The following is a 12,591-nucleotide window of genomic DNA, read 5'->3' on the forward strand; positions in this document are numbered from 1 at the left end:
CAAAACAAAGAAAGAAAAGTCTAAGGAAAATAAGTCATTTATGCTTTTGCCTTCTAGTAATAAATCAGTGATAAAATTTTGGGTCACTGGCACCTCTCCTTAAAGGCAGGAACTGTGTTTTATTGATCCACAAATTCCAGATTTAGCTCAGTGGTTGGCCCTTACAAGAACTCAAAAAAGTATTTTCTTTTTAAAGTTTGCCATACAGTTGCGTAGCCTGTCCTTTTCATTTAGCCTTGCAGTTGGTCAATTTCCCCATAATACGTATTCTTTAATAACTACATAATATAAAATTAAAGTTTTCAGGCTCAAACTCATTTTAAAAAACATGACTTTGCCTTAGTAAAGATTAATTTCATTTTGCAAGAGGAAAAAAATGAAATGGCTAGGTCTGGAAGGCCGCTAAGGCAGAAGTTTGGGGAGCAATGTCGCTCAGCCATAGACTCGCCACGCCTGGGATCTGACCACCTGCCAGCACGGTGTGGAAGGGTGGGGTCGCGTGACCACCACACACGGCGCCTGAGGGGAATCCGCGCGGGATCGACGTAGGAAGGCGAGGGCAGGTGGACAGCGCAGCTCTCCGCAACTGAGCGGCCTCTCGCACTTGCTGGAAATCAACAGTCCTCCGGGGAGCGAGCTTCGGGGGGCTGCCCAGAAAGACTGAGCATGCGTGGAACGCGCTGGGCGTCCCGTCCGGGGAGAGGTTAGAGGTCGCGAGGAATACCACCCCCCCACGCCGGCACTCTGGAGGACTCCTTTGCCACGCGGGTTCGCGGGACGTGCGGCGGCGCTGAGCGCTTAAGTGCAGCTTCCAGGAGTTACACTCACGCCCCTCCTACGAATTCCCATTCCTTTTCTAAAGGAGACCCGCAGCAGTCCGGAAAACCTGGACAGACAGATCCCTCCGACTGCGGACCGACTTCCCTTCCCAAGCAGGAAGGGAGGGGGCGGGCGGAGCGGTGCGTCCCACGGGCCGCGCATGCGCCGCTCGCGTGCAGCCCCTGGAGTGGAATCCAGTTGCCGGATCGCCGCCACGCCGGGAGTGCGCCTGCGCGGTCGCTGGGTCCCTCCACCTCCACTTCCCCTCCCCCTGTCCCCCCGCGGGGGCTCCGGGTCCGGCGGGACCATGTTCACCAGCACCGGCTCCAGTGGGCTTTGTGAGTACCGGCTGCCGCCATCCTGGCTGTTCCGTACGCGCCACCCTGGGCACCTCCTTGAGAAGCCTGGGGGCAGCGGGGACCCTCGGGGTTGCAGGAGGTTTGGGGACCGACCCTCCATCCCCGCGCCCGAACCTTAGGGGTTCCTTCTCGCGAGGGGCAGCGGGAACCGCCCCCACCTCAGCCTGGAGGGGCAAGTGCGGACTGAGTCCCACCGTCAGCCCCGGCCCCCACCTATGAACCCCAGGTGCGATGCTCAGGTGTTCCAGGGGCTGCTGCAGGTGGGCTGGACAGTTAGGGTCGGGCTGGGTGTCCTGGTGTTCTCCGGGCTCGACCCCTTGGGCTTAGCGGCGCGTGTGCCAGGCTGAAAGAAGAGGCTGTCCTGGTGGAGCAGATGCTGGAAGCCTGCCCCCTTCCCAGTCACCTTGCTCCATTTAGGCTACAGAAGGACCGAACTGGCTCTCCCCCAGTTGCAAATTTCCAACCTCTGTCTCAGGAGCTGACCCATCAGGTTTACTTAGATTCCTTTCTTCCTCGGTCTCTCTTAGAGTTTTTAGACAAAAACTGGTTAAAGTACATTAAAGTGGAAGGAAGTTAAGTCATTTGGCAGGAAAGTGCGGACATTGCTGCTGGATGTTGCTGCGATCTTTCACTTGAACGTCAGTGGTGGTCAGCAGATAGAGGGCGAAGAAGTGTATCTAGCGTTTTAAACACTTTTTTTTCCCCTGAAATTGTTTAGTTGACTATTAGTAAGGTGGCCTATGTGTTAAGTAAACAGCACCGAAATTAGGCACTAGTACAGCAACAGTGAACCGTTTAAACAGGCGTAATTTGCAATTGCTTGTCGCTGTTAGTACTTCGTACGTCTCTACATGTGAACTTAATCATGCCCGGGTATGGAAGCAGTCGACATTTCGAGATATTAAAGATCTATTGTGATTGTTAGAAATTTTTTCTGAGAATACAGGTCTTAGGCTGAGAGTGAGTATCAGAACCACAGGCATAATTTTAAATCTTCCTCACTCTGAGGTTTTGGAGTGGGTTGAATATTTATGATTTCCCTTGTTTCATAATTAATTCGACTTACAGTACTCATTGGCCTCAGAGTAGGTTACAGCTACTGGCCAGTTAATCTTCCCCAAACCACCCTTTGGATAAAGAACAGAACTGTTGACACTGCTGGTCATGAAGGTGGTGTTTTTTTCTTGGGATCACACAGTGAGCCCTACAGTGGTGGATATAAAATTAATGGTAGAATCTTCAGTTTTAGTTATTTCAACCTTTTGAGCTGTCTTGCTGACCAAAATGCATGAAAAAATTAAAAAGGTTACTATACTGCATCACTGGGTTACTGGTTACTGTACTGTAGTAGTCATTGGCAAAGTTTATTCAGATTTCATACATGGTGAAATACTTGATTACTTATGGCACAGGATTGATGAGTACTGAATTCTAGGAACCAAACTCCTGCCCAGGGAGAGGCATAGGCTAAGCTGTCTCGCCCTTTTTCTAAAATAAGTGTATCCTCAAGGTAAGACCTGATGGGATGGCCATTCCTCAGAAGGCCATGTCTTGTGTGCTCATTTAACAAACATTTTGAGTGTCTATCATGGGCTAGAAACTGTGCTAGTTGCTGGGATTGCAGTGTTGAACAAGTCTCGGTCCCTTGTGTTTGCAGTACTTTAGTGGACATTGGGCAGTTTTACCAGGACTGGGCTTTGGCAAAAATTTGTCTTTGCAAGGCTACCCACTGAGAAGGAAGTGATTTCGTTTAGTAAGTTGTGTGGCTCTTTGGTAAGTCAAAGTTCTGATCTTGAGTAAGTATCCTGAGGAAGGATAATCTGCCTACCCAGGATCCCATGGATGATGAGTAACATTCTCTTTTCAAGGGAAAAAGTCCCTGCCATTTCCTACCACCTGCATATGTCCCCCATTATGTGACTGGTAGATGATGGTGTTTTAGTGTTACATTTGCCTTCGTCTCATTTATTTATTCAACAAGTGTCTGTTGGGTACCTGTGTGAGCTGCATACTTTTTGTGTGCAGAGGATGAAGAGGTAAACTGGATAAGGGGGACCAGCATCCAATAAGTTAACAATGTGATTTCCCATAGTGATAAGTGTCATGAAGATAATACGAGCATAATAACATGGAGATTGTGGTTATGGTGAATGCCTGCTTCAGCAAGTGTGGTCAGGAAAGATATCTGGGAACATGACATTTGAACTGAGACCCAGATGGTGTGAAGGAGCCAGCCACATCAGAATTTGTTGAAAATGTGCATTTTGCAGAAAAGGAACAGCAAGCACAAAGACTGAAACAGGCACAGCAGGGCATTTTCAAGGTACTAAAGAAAGCTGGGGCTGCCAGGGCGTTAAAGCAAGGGTAAGGCATTTGTGACTATGTCTTTGAAACTGTATTGCTGTCTATGTAGTCATGTAATTATGACTCGATAAAAGTGCTTAGGAAACATGTTCAAGAGTTATTTTAGATTGCTTGCTTATAGACCAGTGCATCACTTAATTATGTGTTAAGTAATAGATGTATCATTTCTTACACTTACCAGTAAGTTGTCCCATTACTTAGTCACTTCACAGTATATTCACTGTGTAACAATAGACTTAACCAACGTTAATTGCTTTTCTCAAGTATTCCAGGCTTGGTTCCCACCCTTAAGGAGTTCATTGTCTAGTGGGGAAATATTTTAAAAAAGAAATGAAACAACTTGTCTACTTGGTGCTGTGGGTTTATTGCCGGGGATGGGCTGGTGAAGGGAGAGGCACAGTTGTTCGTGTAGGTGATATTTGAGCTGATTTTTGAGGGATAAGTAAGAGTTTGTCAGGCATGCAAGTGGGGAGAGGGCCTCAAAGAGGGACAGAGTGTGGGCAGGCCTGACAAAGAGGCAGGAGGTAGTGAATTCGAGGATTGTTGGAGATTATGGCCGGACTGAGCAGTGGAAGAGGTGTGTGGTGATGTCATCCACCTGAAGAGGGAGAAGAGGAGGAGCCAGGGAAGAGGTGGAGGAATGGCTGAAGTTCCTCCTCTTCAGAAACACAGATAGGAATGAATGATAGACCAAAGTCCGGAGAAGCAGAAGGAGGTGATGATCTAGAGCACTACTTGGGAATGTGTCACGTTGCCATGGGAAGGAAGATGGCAGCTTCTTGTTGGCGATGGGAACAGTGTTGTGCAAATGCTGCCTGAGTCCTGGCTGCAAAACAAATCAACTGTGAGCTTTCTGAATGTCCACATTCCTGGATCTCATCCCGAGACAGATTGCGAAGGGCTCATGTGGGCATCAGAAATCTGAATTTTCAGAGCATCCCCAGGAGATTCTAAGGGGCAAAAAGATTTAGATCGAAACAAGAGGATGGTCGGCAGAAGGGACAGAGTGAATAGAGTCCAGTGGGAGATGCTGAAGGTTCCATTTAAGGTAGTAGCAGTGATAATGAACAGGACAGAGAAGAAAGATTCTGAAGATGTTTGAGTAGGTAGGTTGTGTCAATAAAACTTGTTGGATTTGGGGGATAGAGAGGAGTTGAAGGTGGCTCTGGGTAGACAGATGCCGTTACCATTCATTAAGATAGTGGATGTGGAAAAGGGGGAGCTTGTTTTGGGGAAAGATGAGTTCAGCAGTGGCCATGTTTAATGTGGAGGGGTCTGTAGTGTCCTGTCAGAGATACCTGGGAGCATGTTTGGAGGGAGGGAGCTGGACTGGATGTGGGTAGTTAGGTGGGAGCTCCGCCGTGGATCTGAGTGAGGACACCGGAAGCAGTGAGTACAGTTAGGAGACTGAGGACAGAGCCTCAGGTAATTCTAGTAGCTGGGGGATGGTAGGGAAGGAGGAGACAGCAGAGTAGGCAGAGATGGGTGTTTCCTTGGGAGAAACCTGCCTTATTCCCCCAGTTCAATTTGATTTGCCCTCTTTTGTTGTAAATAAACTCTTGAGTTTCTTCACTCTCTCTCACCACAGTGACTGATCTCCAGACTGTCCATTCCCCTTGTTGTCTCCAGTTTACAGCCCATTTCTGGCATCTTCCATATTAAGTCTGGAACCCATAGTTAATTACTAGAGTTGCATTCTCATCGAGACTCTGAGAACCTGGTACACCTGTTCCACTACAGTCATCTGACAGAACCCAACCTTGTGTTCATGTGTGACCCCTAATCTGAGCTGAGTCCTTGGATTCAGTCATCCCCCCGTGCTCTTCCCCTTTCATCCCTGTCCTCAAGACTATTCCCGGTCTCTACCCGTCTCACTCTTAATGCACTACCACAGTAAGGGCTGTTACTTGTTTCTGTCCATACTTTAACAGTTGCCAGTGACTCCCTATTGTAGGTGATACTTGAGCTGAATTTTGGTCAGGCGTACAAACTCTGTTCCTTTCTCTTTTCTCCAAGCTAAAGAATGAAGCACTCTTCTAGCTGAAGCCCATCCTCCATCTCTTCTTAACTCCTTCTCTACTGCCTTTCCTAACACCACTCACTTCTTCATCCTCTCCTCTGAGAGGATGAGCCTGGCGCATGGTTAAATCTGGTGCTTTCTCTGGTTGATGCTGTAGTGAGCTTTTCAGAGACTCCCGGAGTACTTCCGATCCCTTATCTGTGGAAAGGAGAGAATATTATCTATTCTGTTGAATTTGTGAAGATTAGGAGTTAGTGTGTGTAAAGCTCCTAGACTAGGATTAGGTATTTTTAACTGGATTCTTCTTCTGAGTATGTTCTCAAAAATACAAAAGCATAGCCCATCTGTTGACCCTATTCTGTACCTTCCCAGCTGCTGATTTTCTTCTTCCTTAGCCTCGGTCCTTGAAAGATGATCTTCACTTAATTTCCTCTCCCACCTCCCTGCACACGTTAGCCCTCTGTAGTTCATCAGCTCTTCTTTGATGCTTGCCCCCTGGTCCGGCTCTGTACTCCACCCACCGCAGCCTGAATCTGTCCCACCATGCCATGAAACCACGAAAACTACTCTGGACCAGGTGACCAGAGACTTCCACACCAGCAAATCTACAGGATGCTTCTCAGTCCTTGTCTTAGTGGAATGTTCATTTTGCATTGGCCTTGATGAACACTTTCTTCTAAAATTCTTTACTGCTTGACTTTTATTTTTCACTCCCATGCTCACTTGGTTCTCCTCATACCTCCTGACCACATCTACTTAGTTTCTCTCATATCTTCAGCGTTTACTGGATTTGGCCTTAGTGGGTTATGGTTACGGTAAGGAGAGCATTAAGTTTCAGTGGCGCATTAAGGCCAAAACCTGCTTTGTTGAGGTAAGGAGCGAACCAGAGGCAGACAGTACAAATAATGAGTGTGGGCCATAGGGGCACGCAGTGGGGAGGGGGTCTGGGGAAAACATAGCTGAGGTAGGCCCTTTGAAGACTCAGGTGCTCTGGTATTTTGCTAACTAAAATTCACACAGCATGGAGAGGGACACCAGTGCAAATTTATTAGCGTGAGAAATACAGTTTTGAGCTGAACTGGAACCAGTGAAACTGGTTTTGACTTAAAACCAGTTAGGGAGCCTGGAGTCAGATGTAGTTAGGGAAGGTAGATGCATCGAAGGTCCAGTGAGTGGTGTCAGCCTACAGTAAGGACATTCATCCCACTCTAGAGGTGGGCGGAGCCGTAAGGGCTGGTGGGGTCATTCTCGGTCTGCATACTCTCTCCCCCGCGTGATGCTGAAATGGACACCTCAAAAATTTACCACTACAGCTGTTTTGGTGCTCTTAAGAAGTACCAAGCGGTGTTGTTATGGACATATTCTTTCTTTAGTTATGTATTCAGTGTGTTAAATACAAAACTTGTAGGAGATGATCAAATATTTTTGTATTTCACCATCTCTTTAAAATGTACTCAGCTTGGAAAGCTTTTTGCCTTTGTGGAAAGGAACAGACTTAGGACTTTTTATTCAGTCTTCAAGTTATTGATTCAACAGCTGTTTAATTAGCACTCCGGTGAGCCAGCCACTCTTATAAGTGCTTGGAATTCAGTAGTAAAAAAAAGATGAAAGGTACATTCAAGTGGCAATAATCTTAGGGAATAGAAGTCACAAAATATAGGCTCCATTTAAAATTCAAAATATGGATTTACGGGCTCCTGGCTGGCTCAGTTGGTAGAGCATGTGACTCCTGATCTCAGGGTCGTGAGTTCAAGTCCCATGTTGGACATGGAGCCTACTTAAAAAAATAAAAATAAAAATATGCAGTTGAGTATTTGAATCAACACTTCAGTGTTCATTCAAAGGTAAGACTTTTTCTTTCTTTTCCTCCCAGTTAAACTTGTACTTGACAACCATTTGCTGTGCGAAAAAGGGCTGTGATTGGCTTCTGCTCTATTTTCATTCCCCTCTCTCTCACGTTTTCTGTTTCTGACCTTATTAGGTTCTAGGTTAGGTGGAGTGGGAAGAGGAAGGAATGGTGAGGAACTAGGATAGTTCTTAGGTGGCTTTCAGCCTGGTGCATGATTAAAGCTGCCTCTCCTCTGGGTTCTTCAGATTCGTGTGAGACTCCCATGCCTGCTACTCCCTGACTTGGGGGGATGCATCTTTACGTTGGTGGGCTTTATTTGGTGACTTTTCCTAGTTCCTAGGAACTTAGGTCCACCTATGATTTCCTCTTTCTGCAGTCCTTTTGGCTTGCTTAAGGCCCTGTCAGACTGAACAAAGATGACCCCACTGCTGGCTCTTACCTGCGGCCCACCTCTGCTCTGCTGGGGTTGCTGATTCTTTGCCTTGGTTGTACGTTTTGAGCCCTGGCATCAACGTGGCTTCTCCTTCTTCCATTCTTTAGGTTTCCCAAGGTAGAAGTCCACTGTGCCCCCACCACAGCAGTCACATATTTGGCTCACTGAATTAGGCCTATTGAGCCCCCGACTCAGCTTGATATGAGGGTGTGGTTATACTCACAGCACTTGGATGCCCACTCCACAAAACTTTTTCCTAATTTTCTCTGTTCAGTAGAGAACTCTTGCTGTCCCCCTCACTTTTCTTATGTTCGTAATCGGACTGAGAGGAGGTTAAGAGTTATGGGACTGCAACTAGATTAATTGTCTTTGTCAATTCTGCATTTTGGAATAGAACCTCTCTTCGGTATGTAGCAGCCCTGTGTGTGGTACCTTAGTGGGAACTCCAATTTTGTTATCTTGTTTTAGTTGAATTCTATTTTGTTGACTGGCCTCTTTAAAGGTGACTTTAGAATTTCTATATTTCTGCTCTAATTTAATTCTTTGTTGCAGTAAAGGATTAACTCATCAGGCCTGGGTTGCCCAAACCCTGCACAGTTGCCTTTAATGCCTGACTCTTGGGGATAAGCTATTTCCTAAATTTCTTAAGTTTTAGAGGAGTATATCCTTGAAATTCTCCAGGAGCATACTATTTATTTAACAGTTTTAGCTGAGGGGTGCCTGGGTAGCTCAGGTCATGATCTCAGGGTTCTGGGATCGAGCCTCACGTTGGGCTCCCTGCTGAGCATGGAGTCTGCTTGTCCCTGTCCCTCAGCCCTCCCCACCTCATGCTCGTGCTCTCTCTCTCTCTCAAAAAAAAAAAAAAAAACTTAAAAAAAAAGAATTTTAGCTGAGGAGGAAAGACAGGTATTAATTAGAGAAGAACAAGCTTGAGGGAGGATGCTATTATTTTTTAATTTTTAAAATTATTTATTTACTTAAGTAATTTCTGTACCTGACATGGGGCTCGAACTCAGGACCCTGAGATCAAGAGTTGCATGCCCCACTGACTGAGCCATCCAGGCATCCCAAAGGAGAATGCTTTAATTTTTATTTATTTATTTATTTAAATTCAAGTTAGTTAACATATAGGATAGTATTAGTTTCAGAATAGAATTGAGTCATTCATCACTTACATATAACAAGTGCTCATTCCAATAAGTGCCCTCATTAATGCCCATCACCCACTTAGCCCATCTCCCACCCACCACCCCTCCACAACCCTCACTTTGTCCTCTATATTTGAGTCTCTTATGGTTTGCGTCCCTTTCTGTTTTTATCTTATTTTATTTTTCCTTCCCTTCCCCTGTGTTCATGTCTTGTTTCTTAAATTCCACATATGAATGAAGTCATATTTCTTTCTCTGACTTATTTCATTTAGCATAATACCCTAAGTTCCATCCACGTCATTGCAAATGGCAAGATTTCATTTGCCATTCTTTTTGATGGCTGAGTAATATTCCATTGTAGGTATATACCACATCCTCTTTATCCATTCCTCAGTTGATGGACATTTGGGCTCTTTCCATAATTTGGCATTGTTGATAGCACTGCTATAAACATTGGGGTGCATGTGCCCCTTCGAATCAGCATTTTTGTATCCTTTTGATAAACAGCTAGTAGTGCAATTGCTAGGTTATAGGGTAGTTCTATTTTTAACTTTTAAGGAAGCTCCTTACTGTTTTCCAGGGAGAAAGCTTTTAAAAATAGTGTTTCTTTTTTAGTCTAAACATAATTAATCATGTTATAGAAAGTTTGAAAGCTAGAAAAATACCCACTGTTAGTATTTCAGTTAATTTTCTTCATCTTTTTTTCCACAACACATTTATGTTCTTGTTTTAAATAAACTGATTTTGTTATGATAAAATGAATAGAATTCATTAAAGAAAATTCTAAAATATGGAAAAGTAGTAGAAAGAAATAAAAATAGCTTTTATTGATCTCTTGGTGTTTATATTCATATTTTTTCTAGTGCAAAAATGAAAATGTAAATAATTAAAAATAAATTTATCACACTCAAATACTGTTTTGTAACTTGCCTGTATTTCACACAAAAGACTTTTAAAAAGCAGTCAAAATGACTATGTGTGTATCCTGCTTTACTCTCCTTTGTCATAAGCATTTCCCAAGTATGCTATTCTTACAGAATTAGGTTGATGCTTTTCTCCTTTTTTTTTCCATTATAGTGATGCTTAGAGCATCTTAATTTTCAGATGTTTCTAGAAGTGAAAGAAGAGTAAATAAAGAGTATTAACATAACTTTTGATACATACTGCCAAATTCCAACCCTGAAGGATGGTACGTATAACTTCACCAGCAATTTAAGGGAGAAAAGATTATTTTATTTAAGTTATTATGTTTAATTTTCAGAGTAATGCTAGGTATTGTTATTCTGTTTTTGCCACAAATGAATATTTTGAAGCTCAGACTATGATTTGTCCAAAATCACGTAACTAGTATGTGGAAGAGCTAGGATTTGAACCCAGGTTTGCCTACTTCCAAAGTTGATGTAAATTTAATCTCCTCTCCCTTTAAGGACAATGGCTAGGAGCAATGGCAATATAACTTCTAAGCCTTAGGAAAAATATCTGGGAGAAAGAATCATAATCTAAATGAGGATTCTGCGTGTCTATATGATATCTTAAAATTTTTCAATCAATAGTAAGTGTGAGTTATTGTTAGTTTTACTTCTGTCACACTGTAACTGTGAGTTTTACTTATGTAACACATAGCTTATGTGTTAGTACTACGCTCTGTTCTAAGCAGTTTGTATATATTAACTCATTCAATTCTCAGAATAAGGAGGTATTAGGATCATTCTCCCCAGGTTGCAGGTGAGAAAGCTTAGGCACAGACATTTAAGTAGCTTCACCAAGATCACAAAGCTGGTAAGAAGCGCAATTAGAATTTGAACTTAGACAATCTGGGTCCATTGTCTATGTTCTGAATGAATGCACACTACTGCTTCTCAGACTTAAGGAAGTTTATTTCCATTTATCTCTCCAGACCACTGAGATAGTCGCAGTCTAGTGGAGAATATAATAGCTCATCTTAGCAGTGGAGCTGGTTTCCCAGTCCTTGGAAACTGCATTCCTGTTGCTTTTCCTTCCTCCCCTTGCTGCTGCTACAGGTGCTTACTCCCATGTTCTGCCATGTTCTTTCCAACCCCCGAGTCTCCCTCTGTGTTCTAAGTCGGGACCAAGATCCAGTTTTGCTTTCAGGAGGGATATTTTATGTCCTAATTAGGATCTTTTTGTCATAGCTAATGCACTATAGTTATTTGTGTTTTCTTCTTTTTCCCTTTTCTTCCCTTAGTTATTATCTTCCTTCTTCCATTCTCAAGAACCTACCTTAAAACAAGCTCTGTTAAATGCATTTCTATGGAATTTTAATAAGTACAACCTGATAAAGAATATCTTGTTGGCAAGGTGCCTGGGCAGCACCGTTGGTTAAGTGTCAGACTCTTGATTTTGGCTCAGGTCTTGGTGTTTGTGCTGGGCATGGAACCTATTTAAGATTCTCTCTGTCCCTTCCCTTGCTCTCTCTTGCTCTCAGTCTCTTAAAAAAAAAAAAAAAAAAGGACACCTGGGTGGTTGGTTAAGCATCTGCCTTCGGCTCAGGTCATGATCCCAGGGTCCTGGGACTGAGTCCCACATTGGGCTCCTTGCTCCGTGGGGAGTCTGCTTCTCCCTCTGCCTCCTCTGCCTGCCACTCCCTCTTCTTGTGCACTCAGGCACGCTGTCTCTCTCTTTGACAAGTAAATAAAATCTTTAAAAAAAAAAAAAAAAAGAATATCTTGTAAATAATTTACTCCAGCATTTCTGAAGTGTGGCTTTTGGAACTCTGGTAAAGTGAGGGGCTACTTGAGTTGGTTTTTTTTTTTTTTTTTAATTAAAATTGCTTTAAGTTTATTTTTAAGTTGAATATTATAGTGTTTATTTTTTTTTTATTTATTTTTTGTAATCTCTACATCTGATGTGGTTCTTAAACTCACAACCCTGAGATCAAGAGTTGCATGCTCTTCTGACTGAGCCAGCCAGGCACCGCTTATTTATTTTTACTAGCTTTATTGAGATATACTTGACAAAAGCTTTATGTATTTATGTTGTATGTGATGTTTTGTTACATATATATGTTGTGAAATGATTACTGAAATCAAGGGAATTAACCTACCCATCACCTCACATAGTTATCTTTGTGTGTACTTGTTTATGTGGTGAAAACATTTAAGATCTACTCTCAACAAATTTCATGTATTTGGAATACAATGTAATCACCTATAGTCATCGTTCTGTACATTGCTTAAGATTTACCCCTCATTTAAATTATGATTATAAGTGAGAATTGTAATTGAACCTTCATTTAAATCATTATTCTCTTTCCCAGATATTTTTAAGATTTTGTAAGTTATAGTGCCATTGTTCTCAGACATTTCCCAGTGTTATGTCATCTTAGTCCCTTGAACGTAACATAGAGTGGAAAAAGCACAGCACTCCAGAAAGTGTTCTGAAGCCAAGTGTGGTCCTAATGTTGTCAGCCATACTGTTTCTTAAGGACTGAAGAGGCCAGTGAATACTTCTGAGACCCTTAGTAGGTCTGCAACAAAGAGATTTAACTTTACTAACTCTTTGATTCTAAGACTTACTGGGAATGGTTTTCATTGTATAGTATTTGGGAACTGTAAGGAAGAAACGTAAAATTCCATGTA

General features: G+C 43.1%; 1 protein-coding gene across 1 annotated transcript in view; it reads left to right on the top strand.

Moving 5' to 3' along the window:
• Positions 1 to 677: 677 nt before the first annotated feature.
• UBAC2 (UBA domain containing 2) overlaps positions 678 to 12,591 on the top strand; it is a 208,435-nt gene continuing 196,521 nt past the window's right edge. Inside the window, exon 1 of the mRNA XM_011219272.3 lies at positions 678 to 1,157. Coding sequence (XP_011217574.2) covers positions 980 to 1,157 — 178 coding nt within the window. The 5' untranslated portion in view covers positions 678 to 979. The remainder of the gene's footprint in view (positions 1,158 to 12,591) is intronic.

The sequence above is a fragment of the Ailuropoda melanoleuca genome, chromosome 7, assembly GCF_002007445.2.
Source record: "Ailuropoda melanoleuca isolate Jingjing chromosome 7, ASM200744v2, whole genome shotgun sequence".
Lineage (NCBI taxonomy): Eukaryota > Metazoa > Chordata > Mammalia > Carnivora > Ursidae > Ailuropoda > Ailuropoda melanoleuca.